General features: G+C 31.2%; 3 protein-coding genes across 3 annotated transcripts; all 3 read right to left on the bottom strand.

Moving 5' to 3' along the window:
• Positions 1–10728: 10728 nt before the first annotated feature.
• On the bottom strand, positions 10729–11256 carry LOC147808602 (uncharacterized). Its single transcript, XM_087162634.1, has one exon. It carries the CDS (start codon positions 11254–11256, stop codon positions 10729–10731), a length of 528 nt encoding a protein of 175 aa, XP_087018760.1.
• Positions 11257–11277: 21 nt separating this feature from the next.
• Positions 11278–12102, bottom strand: LOC147808601 (uncharacterized). The gene has a single exon (XM_087162633.1). It carries the CDS (start codon positions 12100–12102, stop codon positions 11278–11280), a length of 825 nt encoding a protein of 274 aa, XP_087018759.1.
• Positions 12103–12184: 82 nt separating this feature from the next.
• Positions 12185–16445, bottom strand: LOC147808600 (uncharacterized). Its single transcript, XM_087162632.1, has 3 exons — positions 16097–16445; positions 13028–14226; positions 12185–12976 (listed from the first exon to the last, which is right to left on the bottom strand). Exons 1-3 carry the CDS (start codon positions 16443–16445, stop codon positions 12185–12187), a joined length of 2340 nt encoding a protein of 779 aa, XP_087018758.1.
• Positions 16446–16505: the final 60 nt, after the last annotated feature.

Here is a 16505-nt window from a genome sequence, read left to right as displayed (position 1 = left end):
GTTTAAATTAATCCTCCATTTACTTCCGTTATGTACTACTTTACTTAAGAAATAACCATAACTGATTAATTTTATTTTCTAATATTTATTCAAGTAAAAAAGAACTATTTAAGTGTGTAAAAAAATAAACTGACCCCGCACCCTGATTAAATTTTAATTTACTGATCGGATGTTCAACGGGTGTTACGTTTCAGCCTTTGAACTATTTAGAAGTTGTGGGTGCCAAAACTCCCATAAATCAAATTTACTAAATAAAAAATCAAACATTAAAACATAAAAAGTTACGTCCCATGGAAATTATTTATCCGAATTCCGGAGCAATTTTGCATCTCTGGAATATTACCTAAAAATGATTTAATAATTTTTTAGCTGAATGTTTAATACCAGTTAATATATTGCAGCGATTTCTAAAAAAAAATTAGTATCACGCTTAATAGTTTATTTCCTGAGTCTTTACGCTTCTATCTAAAAAGATCCCATGAATCTTGTAATCTAATAAGAGTGATATCCCGCTCATTTTTATCACTGTGAAAAAATAAGATTATGGTACTGATTCATGCATTTCCATTCGAAAAAGAATTGTTAGTGGTGCACACGAAATTATTGAAATATCAATTTTTGTCTGAATTTTACCACCATATCTTTACATTTTTATAACGCAAGAGAACTTTGTTGATACTGTTATATGCTTATTAACGACACTGTTCTTAAAGGTAGAAACATTTTAGAATTAATGTATAAATCTCGGATCTGGACATTAACAGATTACTACTTTCTTCTTATGACATTGTGAGAAATTAAGTGATAACTAATACAAGAAACTATTCACCAAAATTATCGCGAATTTTGTGAACAATTTTATAATTTAAGCTTTATATCTGCAGGCTCACATTTTATAGAAATTATGTTTTGATAAAATTTGACCAAGTTTTGTTTAATGTTGCTTGAGTCACAGTGGATTGAGCTCACGCCCGCAATGAGGCAAGCCAGGTTCGAATCTCAAAGGTCGCTGGTTGATACGAATTCTGATCCCTGCCCTTCCGACCATAGTGCTGATGTAAAATATTCTCAGTGGTAAACGGATCATTAGCTGGAATTTCTCTGCGCTCTGGCTAACCGTGGGAGGATATCGTGGATTTCCTTTTTTTTATCTAGTGGTTATCGTGGTCTCATTTTTTTTCTGGGATTTTGATAATTTTTTTATCTATTAGGAAATATGTCGTCAAGTTGGCCATTTAAAAAAAAGTTTTATAACTTTTGAAATATTTAAGTTATTTTTTCTAAAGCCCATATAATTCTTTAAGAAAGGATTATATATTGTTTAACATCATCGCATTGCTTAAACTGTGACTTTTTTGTTTTTCTTGGCTACAGATCTTCGAAAAACACCGTTGAACAGATAAGTCCCAGCAGCATAAGGAGGTAAGTTCATATCCTTAAACAGCTTTGTCGATTTTCTTAACTTGTTAATTCTATTTTTTTGAAATAGCTATGCCATGTGTTTAGTTCGCTCTAATATCTGAAATAAATATAGAACATTTTGAGATTTTGTTACCTTTTTTTTCAAAGGAATACACAAAACTATTAAATTGACAGGCTCTTCATTTGTATTTATTCTACTTAATGAAAATTTAAAAGTTTAAATTTTCTTTCCTTCTAATTCATGATATAACATAGATAATATTTAACATTATCAACTGTGAGACTGTGACGATTATTTGCATTTAAACTCGACGTAGTGGAAATTTAAAAAAAATATGTCGGTTGTTTAAAAAAAAGAAAATTTTGTAATAATTATAATTGTAATAATTATAATTTTGTAATAAGTTAAATAATTATATTTACTACGCGGCTTATCATAAACTCACAATAAACTCTTTCTCTTATTGCTACAAAATTTTAATGAAAAATCACAACAGTTGGGTAGCTATTTATAACACTCTCTGAGAAATTTAATTACTTTAACTTAAGAGTTTCGGTATTTTATTTTCATATTTAAAATGGTAGCAATACTCAGGTTATTCCAATTCACTTTTTTAATTATAATGATAATTATAAATGAGTTTGACTAACACTACATATAAATAATTACAAATTAATAATTAATAAACCTTGCGCAAGCGAAGTTCAACTGGATCAAAATATAAATATATTTTTGAGTCAGATTGTTTTTCGTTTATTGTATTACAACCACTCTGAAAATCCATTCTCGGAAAGAGTGAAAGTTGGCAGGTATGTGATCCATAAATAAGCAACATAGAAATGAGATAGGTGAAGAGTTGAGTGGAGGAATTAGAAAAGCGTTATTTTCTGGTTTATTTATTAAAGAGGAAAAATAACATAAAGTGGTAGCATCAATATGAGTATGTTAAATACGTAACACAACTGTCTTTCCTTTTACTTCAGTTTTTGGTTTTCTGATTAGTTTTGAGTATACTTGAGAGATTTTCGAATTTGGTAGTTATAAATAAAATAAAGACTTAATAATATATTATTATATGCTAATCTATTAGTAACACTATCATTATATGCACAATTGTTCAAATGCTATTAAACAATAATTAACACCATTAATATATAAGCCATTGTTTAACTGCAATTAAACAATAACTTCAAATGTTATTAATAACAGCGCTGTACAATAGTTACTAAGCAATAACTACCAACGCTATTGATTTGCGCAGCATTGTTTAGTAGTAATTTAATAATAACTACTAACATCATTATTAACAATAGCTTTGTTCATACAAAGCAGAAATGAAAAATATATTATAAATACTCTATTATGTACTAGGGGACTAAGCACCCTGTTCGCTCACGCTTATCAACCCCGATGATTTCTTCACAATAATTGTTGTTCCTTGGTTCAAAACAGCTGAAATCATTCAACTAAACATTATTAAACGTACTAAAAAGAACACACGCCACTACATCCCACGTCCAGATATTTCCCTGATGATCATACTATTAAGATCTATTATAGGATATAAATCATTTTTTAAAAATCTAATTATACATATAACATGTATAATTAAAAGTATATTGTTGTAATAAATTTGGTGTGTTCACCACTACTGTAATTTAATATTTTTGCTTCATTAACGGACAAATATATTTCAAACACAATGTTTGCATTAATCACTTTGTGTTTTAAGTTAAAAGTTAAAGTCTAATTCATAAAACGAATCTTTTAAGCGTAATTCATATCGGCACATTAATGTAGTTTGTATATAAAAAAATAATAATTGTAAAATGGTTAATACGATCAGACGCCAATTTAAATAACTTTATCATAAAATGTAACGCAGAATTACGTTATTCTAATAATGAAAATAACAATCCTCTAAAACTCATAATTTAGAAAACAAACAAAATTTAAAACATAATAATAACAGTATAGGTATACGGGAAAACTGGATCCTACCATATGCTAATAAAAATGCACCGTCAACATTAGAAAACTGTGGCACCATCATAAGATTTTTATACATAGTTAATAATTAAAAAAAACTGTGGAATTACATATATCTAACTATTAGGTAAATATATGTAATTCCACAGTTTTTTCTAATTATATAATATATTGTTAAGTTTATCTGAAAATATTGTTTGCGTTTGCTGGAAAGCATTAAAAAAAACATTTTAAAAGCATTTCGGAGCTCAATTTGATAAGAATAATTAATATTTCGGTATTTTGAATTATTCGCTCTTAAAAAGAGCAATAAAAAGTTTCTTTCTCGAATTAAATATAATAATCAGATACTTATTAATATTTACAATAATTTATGTTTGCTGATTTTAAATTATGATCTCTTAAAGATAAGTGAAGTCAAAAATAAACATTTTACAACTTGAATAACAATCAGATACTCACTATTATTGTTACTTAAAGTCTTCCATATGCCTATGCATAAAATTTAACTGACTTTCACAGATCTTCTGTATTAAAATAATCATGAATTTCATATCTTCTTAAGCAAGAAATAAATAGATAAAATCAGTACAATATGATAATTTTCTTCATTAAGTTCCTTTAGGGTATTGAGTATAGAACCATTTATTCAGTAATATTTTTTGGTGCAATTAGCATTTTTTTTAATTCTTTGATTTATAGGGAACGAAGTTCGCAAATTAGTTTTCATTATTCAATTCCTGAAGATAATTTTTTTAGTAAAGATGGAAATGCATCCAAACTTACTATAAAATCAATTTACAAAGAAATTAAGTGAGAAAAACATTTGTGAAAATGCAAAGTATAAACTAAGGGCATATTATTAAATTTTTTTTTCTATAACCTAATCTATAAATACAGAGGGCTACACATTTCTGAACATAATTTTCTTTACTGAAGATGGAAATGCATCCAAATTTACTATAAAATCAATGTTAAGGAAATTCTTAAGTGAGAAAGACAATGGAGAAAATGTGCAGTATAAACTAAGGGTATAATATTGAATTTAATATTCGCCAAAAATACTTTTAATTTTTATGATACACAAATTTTGAAATAATTTTAAACTATTTAATTTTAAATGATAAAATTCAATGAAAATTAGTAGCGAAAGGGCATTTTTGTTATTATCTTACATAAGCCTGATATACTTAACATACTAAGATGCAAAAAAGGACGGAAAAATCCAAATTGATGCACGCGTTTTCGAGTTAATTGAGTATATCAATACACATGCCAACTTTCTCAGCTCTTCTAAAAAATATTTTCTAGGGGTAGATAAGTTTATATGTGATTCTTTATTTTGCAAATTTGTTTTAAAAGTGTCTCTCAAAACCGCTACATGTAAATGATTTAAATGACCAAAAATTTTAAAAGCTTTAACCTACCACTTAGTAAAATATTTAGAAAAAAGCGTTACAGCCCAGCATACTAGACTTTTGCTTTTTTACATAATTATCTTAAAGAAGGAAATAAAATAATCTGCTGAAGTTACAATTAATGTAATTAAGTGAATTTAAAGTATGGTTTGTATAATAACCATACCTGCCAACTTTTACGCGAAATTTGGCGAAAAATGTTATTTCTATATTTAAAGTGGTAGTAAAATATATACTTTCTATATATTCCTTGCATTTATAAACTTAATTATTAAGTTTATAAATGCATTTTGGCCATCACTATCTTAAAAAAATTAAGCATGTATATTTTAAAATGTAATACTGTTGTGGAGGACAGCTTAAGCTTTTGTTTCATCACAGTCTTATGTTTCTGCCTAAAATTGTAATTGAAATTCCAACATACTACCACTGGGGAAAATGTATGCAGGTATGTGATAACGATGTTTTTCTTCTTGCATTTCAATATGCAACCACATAGAACCAATTCAAAATAGAAAAATACATGATGTATAGAGGGCCCAACTTTCAATTCAAGACCATTTCAATAGTGTCACAAAAGCTATCAAGTTATGCTTTATTTTCAACTTTATCATACCAACACATTATATTGCTGACAATTGATTTACATAAATCCCAATTTGTCGTTTTTAAATATTACTAGACTAGATTTATAGTTGTATAAAGTGCCTGCCCGCAAAGCGGGCATCTGACTCTTTCATCGCATAATGTGTGCCCTTGGGCGACTAAGACTTTTGGCTGGAGAGAATGGAGTACGGGGGAAGTCCCCTTGAGACAAGGTAGAATTAAAGATGATGAGAGTTATAATGCACAAAGTTATGTACAGATCTGATAGAGTTTTTCAATTTAATAAGAAATTGTAAAGATAATATATTAAAAAAATATTTAATTTCAAGACTGGTAACATTGAATTCTTTTTCTTTCAATATTTTGTCCGTGACAGGGTTTCCACGGAAGACTAAATTTGCAATAAGTGTTAATTAATAAAACTCAAAATTTAATTAAAGGATATATAAGCATGGATATATAATTCGAAGATCATATAGGCAAATTTTATATTATTTTTTCTGGTTTACTATTAACCTGTTGCACTAGAAGTACTTTTGAAAGTTTTTGATCTAACATGCCCTTAGCCAATTTCTAAGTGTTTCTTTCGCTTTTATATCTGAAATAAATATGAAACATTTTGAGATTTTGTTACCTCTTTTTTCAAAGGAATACATAAAACTATTAAATTAGCAGGCTCCTCATTTGTACTTATTCTACTTAATGAAAATTTAAAGGTTTAAATTTCCTTTCCTTCTTGTTCGTCATATAACTAAATAATGATTTAATATTATCAATTGTGAGACTGGGACTATTATTTGCATTTAAGCACGACGCAGTGGAAAATTTTGTGGCAATTTAAAAAAAATAATGCTGATTCATGAAGAACAACAATTTTCTTTAAGGTAAATAATTATATTTACTAAGTGGCTTATCATAAACTCACAATAAACTCTTCCTCTTATTGCTACAAAATGTTAATGAAAAATCAAAACAGCTGGGTAGCTATATATAACACTCTCTGAGAAATTTAATTACTTTAACTTAAGATTTTCGGTATAATAAGTAACATTAGATTAACATTTGACTGCTCATAATACCTTTAACGACAGAATCAACAACTTCGAAAAGGTTTGTTTTTGAAAAAAATATCAGTTTAAATTAATCCTCCATTTACTTCCGTTATGTACTACTTTACTTAAAAAATAACTATAATGATAGATTTTATTTTCTTGCATTTATTCATAAAAAACACTATTTATCCATTTCCTGTTGACGTTGCATTGCAGACGATGCATAGTGTGTAAAAAAATAAACGGACTACGCTCACTGAATAAATTTAAATTAGAAAATTAGAAAATTAATGAAATTAGGTTTTTATTAACTAGAAAAGTATTTTAAACCCATATAGATTTTTTACGAAAATTGTCTGCAAAAAAATGACAGCTAATATATTTTAGTTCGCGGGCCACAAAAAAAGGCTTCGAGGGCCGGGATGCGGTCCTCGGGCCTCCACTTGGAAACCACTGATATACACCATTGTTCAATTGCTGTTAAACAATAATATGTATGGCATTGTTTCTATAGTATCTATTACTATGTATGGCATTGTTTATCTGCAATTAAACACTAACTTCCCTAAGTTTATCTGTCGTCAAAAACTTCCAAAAATCAAAATTATAAACAGAGCTGTACAATCGTTATTAAGCAATAACAACCAATACTATTGATCTGCGCAACATTGTTTAGTAGTAATTAAATTATAACTACTAAAACCATTATTAACAATAACTTTGTTCAATTGTTATCCAAAATGAAAAACATATTAATATTACTATATTACCTGTTCGCTCATCCTCACCTACCCCGATGATTGCTTCGCAATAATTGTTGTTCCCAACAAAACAGTAGAAATTATTCAACTAAGCATTATTAAACGTACTAAAAAGACAGTACGTACTAAACACAACGTACTAAACACTGGTCCAAATATTTCCTATATGATACTACTGAGATTTATTATTCTATATAAATCATTTTTTGAAATCTAACTATTGTAATTAAAAGTATATCGTAGTAATAAATTTGGTGTTTTCACCACAACTGTAATTTAATATTTTTGCTTACTTTGCGGACGGATATAGTTTAAATACAATGTTTGCACTCATCTCTTTGTGCTTGAAGTTAAAAGTTAAGTTCTAAATTATTAAACGAATCGCTTTAACCGTAATTGATATCGGCGCATTAATGTAATTTGCATCAAAAAATAATAATTGTAAAATGTTTAATAACATCAGAGGCCGATTTAAATAACTTTAAATTAAGATCTAAAGTAAAATTACTTTATTCTAATAATAATAACAATCCTATTAAACTCATAATTTGGAAAACAAACAAAATTAAAAACATATTAATAACAGTACAGGTTGCAGTACACCTTTCAATTAGGGATACAAAAATATTTATAGGTAAACAATGCCTTTAATGACAGCCAAACCAATATGAAAATTAATAGGGGAAAACTGGATACTACTATGTGCCAATAAAAATGCACCGTCAACGATGGAAAACTGCGTCGGCAACATAAGATTTTTACATATAGTTAGATGTATGTAATTTTACAGTTTTTTTTAAATTCTGCAATATATTGTTTAGTTTATCTGAAAATATTGTTTGCCTTTGCTGGAAACCATTCAAAATAGCATTTCGGTGCTCAATTTAATAAGAATAATTAATACAATTTCGATATTTTAAAGTATGAGCTCTTAAAAATAAAAGGTTTCTTTCTCGAATCAAAGATAGTAAATCAGATACTTATTAATGAAGATAATTATTAATATTTGGAATAATTTATGCTTACCGATTTTAAATTATGAACTCTTAAAGATAAGTGAAGACAATAAAAATTTTACAACTTGAATTACAACCAGATACTAACTATTATTATTAGGTTACTTAAGGTTTTCCATATGTCTAGTCATAAAATTTAACTGAATTTCACAGATCTTCTGTATTAAAATAATCATGGATTTCATATCTTTTTAAGCGAGAAATAAATAGATAAAATCCATAAAATATGATTATTTGACGTAAAATATCCTCAGCGATTGACGGATCATGGGTTAGAGTACCTTAGCCATCAGTCTAATCCACAGTTTAGTTACTAGAACAGTCAACTAACATTGGATTGCCAGATATTAATTTCACTTTTTACGTATTTCACTGTATTTGTAAACCGTTATAAAAATGTTTTTCCCAACATAATTTCATACAAAATATTTTTTTTTATATTTACACATTATTTTAATATTGAATTTAATATTTGCCAAAAAATACTTTAAATGGTATGGTATACATATTTTCAAATAATTTTAAATCATAAAATTCAATTTAAATTAGCAGAGAATGGGCATTTTTGTTATTATCTGACATAGGCATGATAGACTAAGCATACCACGGCAAAAAAAAATCCAGATTGATGCACGCTTTTAGGATTTAATAAAGTATATCAATAATTATCTTAAAGAAGGTAATAAATTAATTTGTTAAAATTACAATTAATGTAACTTAGTGGATTTAAAGTTTTGTTTTTGGTGGTTTGTGTAATAATGTTTTTGTTTTAGAATATACATGACATATATTTTCTCTTTGGCAGTTTTATACAAGATAGAGATTTTACGAATAGTGTTTCGCGACATAATCTGAAATCTTACAAGTGTGAAGCAATTATTATCATACTCGATCCAGGTTTGCCGATCAAACAGTTGACATTTTATTTTCAGCTTATCTTACCAGCATATTGTATTGCTGATAATTTATTTACATATAGCCTTTTTTAGTAATATTGATACTGAGTGTAGAGATAATAAAATACTATTACAATATATTTAGTTTCAAGACTGGTAGTTTTAAATTTTTTTCTTCTTCAAATACTTGAACAGTAACAGGGTTTCCACGGGAGACAAAAAAAAAGAAAGAGTAGCAAATAATAAAACTCAAATTATTTTGTTAAAAGATATTTATGTTAGCAGCTTTTATAGTATTTTTCTACGTTTAATATTGAGAGCAAAATGCTTTAATGTAAATGTATTATGTGATGTACCTGCTTTGCGGCACTTGCCTCTTCTGCGAAAGTATTTGCCTATAGGCAATGGAAGAATGATTTCGAGAAATGAAAGTAAACAATAAAATGAATAATCTATACAAAAGAGAGGAATCCTATTAATAAATAACGTAACAGCAGGTACGATGACGAGAAGCCCGAATAAAAAGCATACACAGAGATGCCAACTGCTCCGGACATGCCAAAATAATTAAATAAAACGGCAAATAACTACAAAGTAAATTTTGCAAATATTTGACTATTTTTGCATGCTTTTTTAGGGGTATAGCATGACATAAGTACTATATAAGCGTACGAAATATAAGCCACGGCGAATTATATAAACCTAAGAATTACTTAGAAATGATGGTGGATAAAAATCTACTAACTTGAATTTATTAAACCAAGAATCACAATTGATATTCTACCACTTTAAAATATATATTTGCTGTCCGGAGCAATTCGGCATCTCTGCATATAGATAATTTCATTATTGAAAGTGAAAGGAAAAAGACTAGACTAGACTAGACTAGATATATAGTTGTACAAAGTGCCTGTTCGCAAAGCGGGCATCTGACTTCCTCATCGCATAATGATGCCCTTGGTTGATCATAATGATTTTCTCAACATGTCACCTTCTTTTTCCAAGTTGGATTTGTCATAAATATTTTAGTGCCAATTATACATAGTATACAAATTTTTTCTTCTACAAAGAAGTATGTCAAAGTTGTACATCTCTTGAACACAATATCTCTATATCACTTCCAATTACCAAATTCGATCGAAGTTGACTGTCAAACATTTTACGCTTAACTTTCTACTTATCATACCAGCACATTGAAAATGTTCAATCTAAATGAATTCCTGTTTTCAATAATAATAGTGGAAAATGTTCCACTTACCTTTAGACCGCCAATTTGATAATTCATAAACCTTTATTGGTTTTAATTACAAATAGATGAAGATGAATTTACATGAAATGGTAAATGATGATTATAGAGTGATCAAAACATTGAGTTAGGTATTAGCGCTGCATGGCGCGTCTCTAGTTACATTACTTCTTCTGTTTTTTAAGTTTTTGAGAAAATAAAAAGTTATTACTTCTGTTGCGCCAGCGGCGCCATCTGGGGATAGTTTTCTGGGATGAGTGGGATGAGGGCTCGTTACATCCTCCCACCTTGAGTTTTGGACGACGAATGTCATGACGAAACTCAATTAGTCACTTCAAGTCTATAAAGTTTTCGACATGGTCGTAAGTATGATCCATTCCGAGTTTTTACGCGCACCACTCTTGTTTTTCCATCTTTGCCGGGGTAAAGAGCTTCTATTTTGCCCAAAAGCCAATTGATGCGTTTGTTGTTATCGTCCCCTATGAGAACGATTTCTCCTTCTTTAACTTGAGAGTCTTTCTTTTTACGGGCAAAATCCTTAAGTTGTCCTAAATATTCAATTCGGAAACGTTTTCTTAAGTCCTCTCGAATTTTTTGACGATAGGCAAATTGTTTTTTCATCCTTGTGGCATCAATCAGATCAATATCTGGTACTCCAGATTCTTTAAGTTCGTGCAAAAACATGGCAGGTGTTAATGGTATCAGGTCCTCTAGATCTTCTGAGATGTACGTAAGTGGTCTGGAATTTATGATGCTTTCAACATCACAAATTACTGTGTATAGCTCTTCATAGAGAAGGTTTGCTCTTCCCAGGACTCTTCGTAAAATTGATTTTAGCATTCCAATCATTCTTTCAAAAAATCCACCCCACTAGGGTGCAGAGGGAGGATTGAACTTCCAGTGAATCTTTCTCGAAGCAGTAAACTCTTTTAGTTTTTCGAAGTCTACTGATTTCAGATCTGCAGCTGCTCGAGTTAGATTTGTGCCGTTGTCAGAGAAAACCGTTGCGGGTCTTCCTCGTCGTGCTATAAACCTTCTAAATGCCAACAGAAAGCTATCCCTGGAAAGTGAAGTAACTAATTCAACATGAATGGCTCGGAAAACCGCACAGGTGAATAGCACGATCCAACTCTTGCTTCCATCCTTTAAAAAGAGTGGTCCGCACAAATCCACTCCAATGACCTCGAAAATCAATGCTTCTCGTACACGATCTTCAGGTAGAGGACCACTTAGGACTTCTGTAGGACGAGCGCTGAACCTTTTACAAATGACACATTTTTTAATCACTCGTTGAACAGTTTTTCTGCATCTGAGGATCCAATATTGTTCTCTTAGAACTGACATCACAATTTGAGTTCCGGCATGTTTTAGTTCTTTGTGTTTATCAAGTATAAGGCAGTGAGTGACATTATGGTCAGATGGCAGAACAATAGGATACTTAAATGTTCTCAAATCCTTCCGCGTGGCTATTCTTGTTCTAACTCGTATAAGGCCTTCATCATCCGTTATAGTTTGTAATGAAGTATAGCAAGGCTTGGTTTCTTCTGCTAGGCATCTGCTCTGCACGTACTTCATAATAACCATTTCAGCGTCTTTCATTTCTTCAATAGTCAGCTGTTTTTCGAGGTTTCGTTCATCCGCAGCACTCTTGATGTTTCGATAAAATCTGTAAATCCAAGCAGTTACTCTTATCATTTTTCGATATGATGTTAAAGTATCATATAACGGAATTTGTCCTTTGAATAAATTTGTTGAAGTCACTACCGTTTTTCTTCTTTCAGCGTTGATAATGTCCAAATCTGGATCGACAATATCTTTTGGCCAGAGCTGTGGTGGATCTTTCAGCCGCATCTTTCAGCCCCTCCCACCATTTAGATTGCTTAAGATGCTCTGCAGAACATCCTCGTGAGGGAAGATCAGCTGGATTAAGAGTTCCGGGAACATAATTCCATTCTTCTGGCAAACTGAGAGATCTGATTTCTTGGACTCTGTTGTAAACAAAAGGGGCCCAATTTTCATTCCTTTTTATCCAAAAGAGGGCATTTACTGAATCTGACCAGAAAAATGTTGGAATATTTTCAAGTCTTAAGTCTGATTTAGCTCCATGCGCCAGTTTAGCTCCAATTGTACAGGATAAAAGTTCAAGTCTGGGTATTGTGACGGGTTTTAGAGGAGCTACTCGAGATCGAGCTTTAATGAGCTGACATGATGTCGTGCCTTCGTTTTGGCTTCTCAGGAATATGCATGTAGCATAAGCTACCTTGCTCGCATCACAAAAAATATGTAAACTTAAATTTCTCGAACCTTCAGGATTGTCCAAGAGACACCTCGGAATGGTTATATCTTTCAATTGACTTAGTTGTTTTTGCCATTTTTCAAACGTTTTTCTAATAGAAGATGGTAATTCTGCATCCCAAGTGCATTTTAGCTTCCAGCACTCCTGAAGCACGATCTTCGGTCTTAATGTTACTGGACACGTGTAACCAATGGGGTCGAATACTTTGTGAACTTCAGACAGGATTTTTCTTTTGGTTAAAGTCTCAGAGGCCTGTGGTGTTTCCTTTAAGTCCTAAGTCAATGAATCAGTACTAAATTTCCAAATCAGTCCCAAAACTGGTACTTTTCTTTCTTCTTTAGGGATGGCTACTTCTTGTGAATTTAGGATACTATGCTCCCACCCTCTTAGATCGAATTGAGCTCTCTTCAATATATACTGCGATTCAGTCATAAATTTGTGCAAATGTTCTCTATCTTCAACACTGGTTAAGCAATTATCTGCATAAAATGATTCTTCTAATTTAACTGCAGTATCCAACATTGATTCTGGCGCTTTCTTCAAATGGTACCGTAGAGTGGCTCCCAACAAATATGGACTGCAAGTCAAGCCAAACACCACTCTTCTATGTTGGTAAATTTTGATCTTTGAAAGGTCTCCATTTTCACACCATAGAAATCTTAGGAAAGGTCTATCAGCTTCACTCAGTTGAATTTGTAAGAAAGCTTTTCGAATATCTGCAATGACTCCAATCTTATTTAATCTAAATCTGTTGATCACTGAAGGAATGAGCTCCACAAGATTAGGTCCTTTTTCAAGACAATTATTGATAGAGGGGAAATTTTTTATTTTTGTCGATCCATCAAAAACAGGTCTGATCTTGGTAGTAGAATTTTCTTTTATCACTGCTCGGTAGGGCAAAAAATGTTCATTGGCGGCTGTATCGTCTGGGTAAACCTCTTCGATAATTCCCTCTAGTAGCCATTCTTTAAATACCGCTTCATAATCTTCTAATATTTCTGATTTCTTTAAGGCCTCAACGCAGTTCTTCAATCTTCTTTCAGCAACACTTCTATAATGAGGCAAAGTAGGGTGATTTAAGATCCATGGAAGGCTCACTTCATATCTCCCATCTTCAAGTACCTTTATGTTGCGATTAAAATAACCTTCGGTAGCTTTTGAAATTTCTTCTCTTGATTCTTTTTCACCTGGGTCTAATATTCCTAACGTATCTAGTTTCCAGAGATCCGAAATTTTAGCCTGAGCCACATGAAGGGACAAAACTGTGTTGGTACTGTTACCGTTTTCAGGATCACGAGTTTTACCCATAAGTGTCCAACCTAATCGCGTTTCGAAAGCAACTAAATTTTCTGAAACCGATTTAATAATACCTGTGAAAAGTTTACCGCAAACGTCGGCTCCGATAAGTAAATCAATTTCTTTAGTTTCCGAATTCACCCCTCCTATGTTTTTATAATCGCAAAATTTAATTCCTAACTTATTCGCTTCTTTCATCCACGAGTCGTCTCTTATTTTAGGAATTTCTGTACAAATTTTTTCCTGATCATAAACTTCAAAGTTACAAAAATAATCCCGATTTAAATCGCTCAAAAAAATTCTGTATTTATTATGCTGATTAGTTCTTTGTAATCCACCAAAAAGACTATGATTTAAGTTTTCTTGCCCTATTGGTTTGTAACCTATTTTATTTATTATTTCTTTTAACCCTTTCGCGACGCAAAGCGCGAAAGCGCGCTTACCGCTGAGGCCGGCAGTTTCTCTAGCGTGTGTCTCCCCAGGGCCGGAGGGTTTTTTGATGTTAAGCCTAATTCCATGAAATTACCGAAATATCAGCGCGTTGTTTAATATTGTTCCGTAGAGTATTTAAGTGACATACGCTTTATATATATTTCTATGGATACTTTATTTACTTAAGTTATTTCTTGTTTAAATGTAATATAAATATTAATAAGCTTAAATATTTTGCATAATTTCCTCTATTTCCAGCTCAGTTAAAAATTTTCGACGCTTCGACATTCTAACGGTAAAAAGAAAAAAAATTCAAGCCTACAAGATCTAATTATCCACTAAAAACTAATCCGAAAATCGAAAGTAGCGAGAGATAAAAAAAAACTCCCTTACTTACTGTAAATAAATATCACGTGCTAATTTAAAGAGCCCTCATAAAACATTCCCCCCCTCCACTCCTTCCCCTAAAAACCACGTGAATGTACTTTCATCTTGAGTAGAAGGTCAAATCTACATGTATCTGAAACCATATGGACATACAATGCCATCTTTTGGAAGAAATTTCATTTTTTAAAACGTTCCGAAACGCTGGCACAAATAAGTGACGGTCGGGGGTGAACGAGAAAACTCTCTGACACGCGGGTGTGTCGGCCGGGAAGTGAGCGCGTTTCTTGCTGTCACATATATGTGACAGTCGGCTCGAAAGGGTTAAAAGATACGACTTTTGGGACCCCGTGTCTATCAATCCGCGTATAATTATTTCTTTTTTTCCGTTTATTAAGCGAATTGTTAACGTTTGCATTAATACTTCCGGATTACAAGTTTCATTCGACAAAATCGTACTTTCCACTTTACTATCTGTTTTCTTTTCCGGACACATAAATGTATAATGACGTCTAAAACAAATATCGCATTTTACAAAACTCCTGCATTTTTTAGCCGTATGGCCAAAGCGAAAACAAATAAAGCAACAACCGCTTCTCTTTAAAATATCCCTTTTCTCATTCATTTCTTTCATTTTAAATTCATCACAATCCCATAAATTATGTCTATCGTTACCGCAAGAAATACATTTATTTTTCCTATTACTCGATTCATTCAATAAACCTGACGCCGTTGATGTGCGATTCTTATTTTGTTTATTCGAATTCTCGCCTCCACTGCTACGCTTTGAGGAGGGGAAGGGGGAACATTCTGAAACTCGTGTTATAGACGAACTCAAGGCCGTGGCTTTTTCTCGGCTAATTACTTCTGTTTTTAAAATATCGAGGATCTCTGATATTTTCCACTCATCATCATTGCTATATTTTTTAGTTATTTCTAACACTATATCTGAGGGAAGTAATTTAATAAGTATAGGACAGAGTAAAGCCCCGTAATTTTCCTGATTAATTCCCAAAGATTCTAAATTCCTTATTTCAGTTTGACAAGAATCAAAAAGTTTTCTTAATGAAAAAATATCTGTTGATTTTTCTACTGGGGATAAACTCAATAATTTATTCAAATGAGAGTTAATTATCAACGTTTTCTTGCCAAAGCGTTCTTTTAATGTTTCAATTGCTGATACATAATTATTATTTGTTAAACTGAATCCTTTAATAGCATCTGAAGCCGATCCCACTAAATAGGTTTTCAAGTAATTAAACTTTTCAACATTCGACAAACCAGTGTTTTTATCTATGGCAGATTCGAACTGATCGTAAAATCTTTGCCAGTCTGCAGGATCGCCAGAAAATTTCTCTATAGTTAAAAGAGGCAGTTTCACAGAAGAAGTTTCATTTATTCTTATATTAGTGTTTATCTTCGGTTCAGAAATGTTCGAATTTAACTCAGGAGACACTACCGACAGTTTTTCTATTTTTCTGTTTAATCTGCTTTTACTTCGTACAATATTTGTCAAATATTCATCACACTTTATAATTTCTGTATCGATTTCATTTACATCCGTAATACCCTGCTGAATTTCGAGATCAATTTCTTTCAATTGTTCTTGTTTTAATATTAATTCAGACATTAACTCATCCAATTCATCTATTGTAACCTTATCGTCTCGATAAATGTTTTCGATTTTGGT

Source organism: Parasteatoda tepidariorum, chromosome 5, assembly GCF_982258835.1.
Source record: "Parasteatoda tepidariorum strain Cologne lab strain chromosome 5, Ptep-v5.0, whole genome shotgun sequence".
In the NCBI taxonomy this organism is placed as follows: domain Eukaryota; kingdom Metazoa; phylum Arthropoda; class Arachnida; order Araneae; family Theridiidae; genus Parasteatoda; species Parasteatoda tepidariorum.
The sequence above is the reverse complement of the archived record's forward strand: the minus strand, read 5'-3'. Positions and strand labels throughout refer to the sequence as shown.

Coding starts and splice junctions, on each gene's coding strand:
- LOC147808602 (XM_087162634.1), bottom strand. CDS start 11,256: ATGATTGGAATGCTAAAATCAATTTTACGAAGAGTCCTGGGAAGAGCA.
- LOC147808600 (XM_087162632.1), bottom strand. CDS start 16,445: ATGTCTGAATTAATATTAAAACAAGAACAATTGAAAGAAATTGATCTC. Junction 14,227..16,096: donor TGCCATAGATAAAAACACTG/GTTTGTCGAATG, acceptor AAATTTGTACAG/AAATTCCTAAAATAAGAGAC. Junction 12,977..13,027: donor TCCCTAAAGAAGAAAGAAAA/GTACCAGTTTTG, acceptor TCATTGACTTAG/GACTTAAAGGAAACACCACA.
- LOC147808601 (XM_087162633.1), bottom strand. CDS start 12,102: ATGATAAGAGTAACTGCTTGGATTTACAGATTTTATCGAAACATCAAG.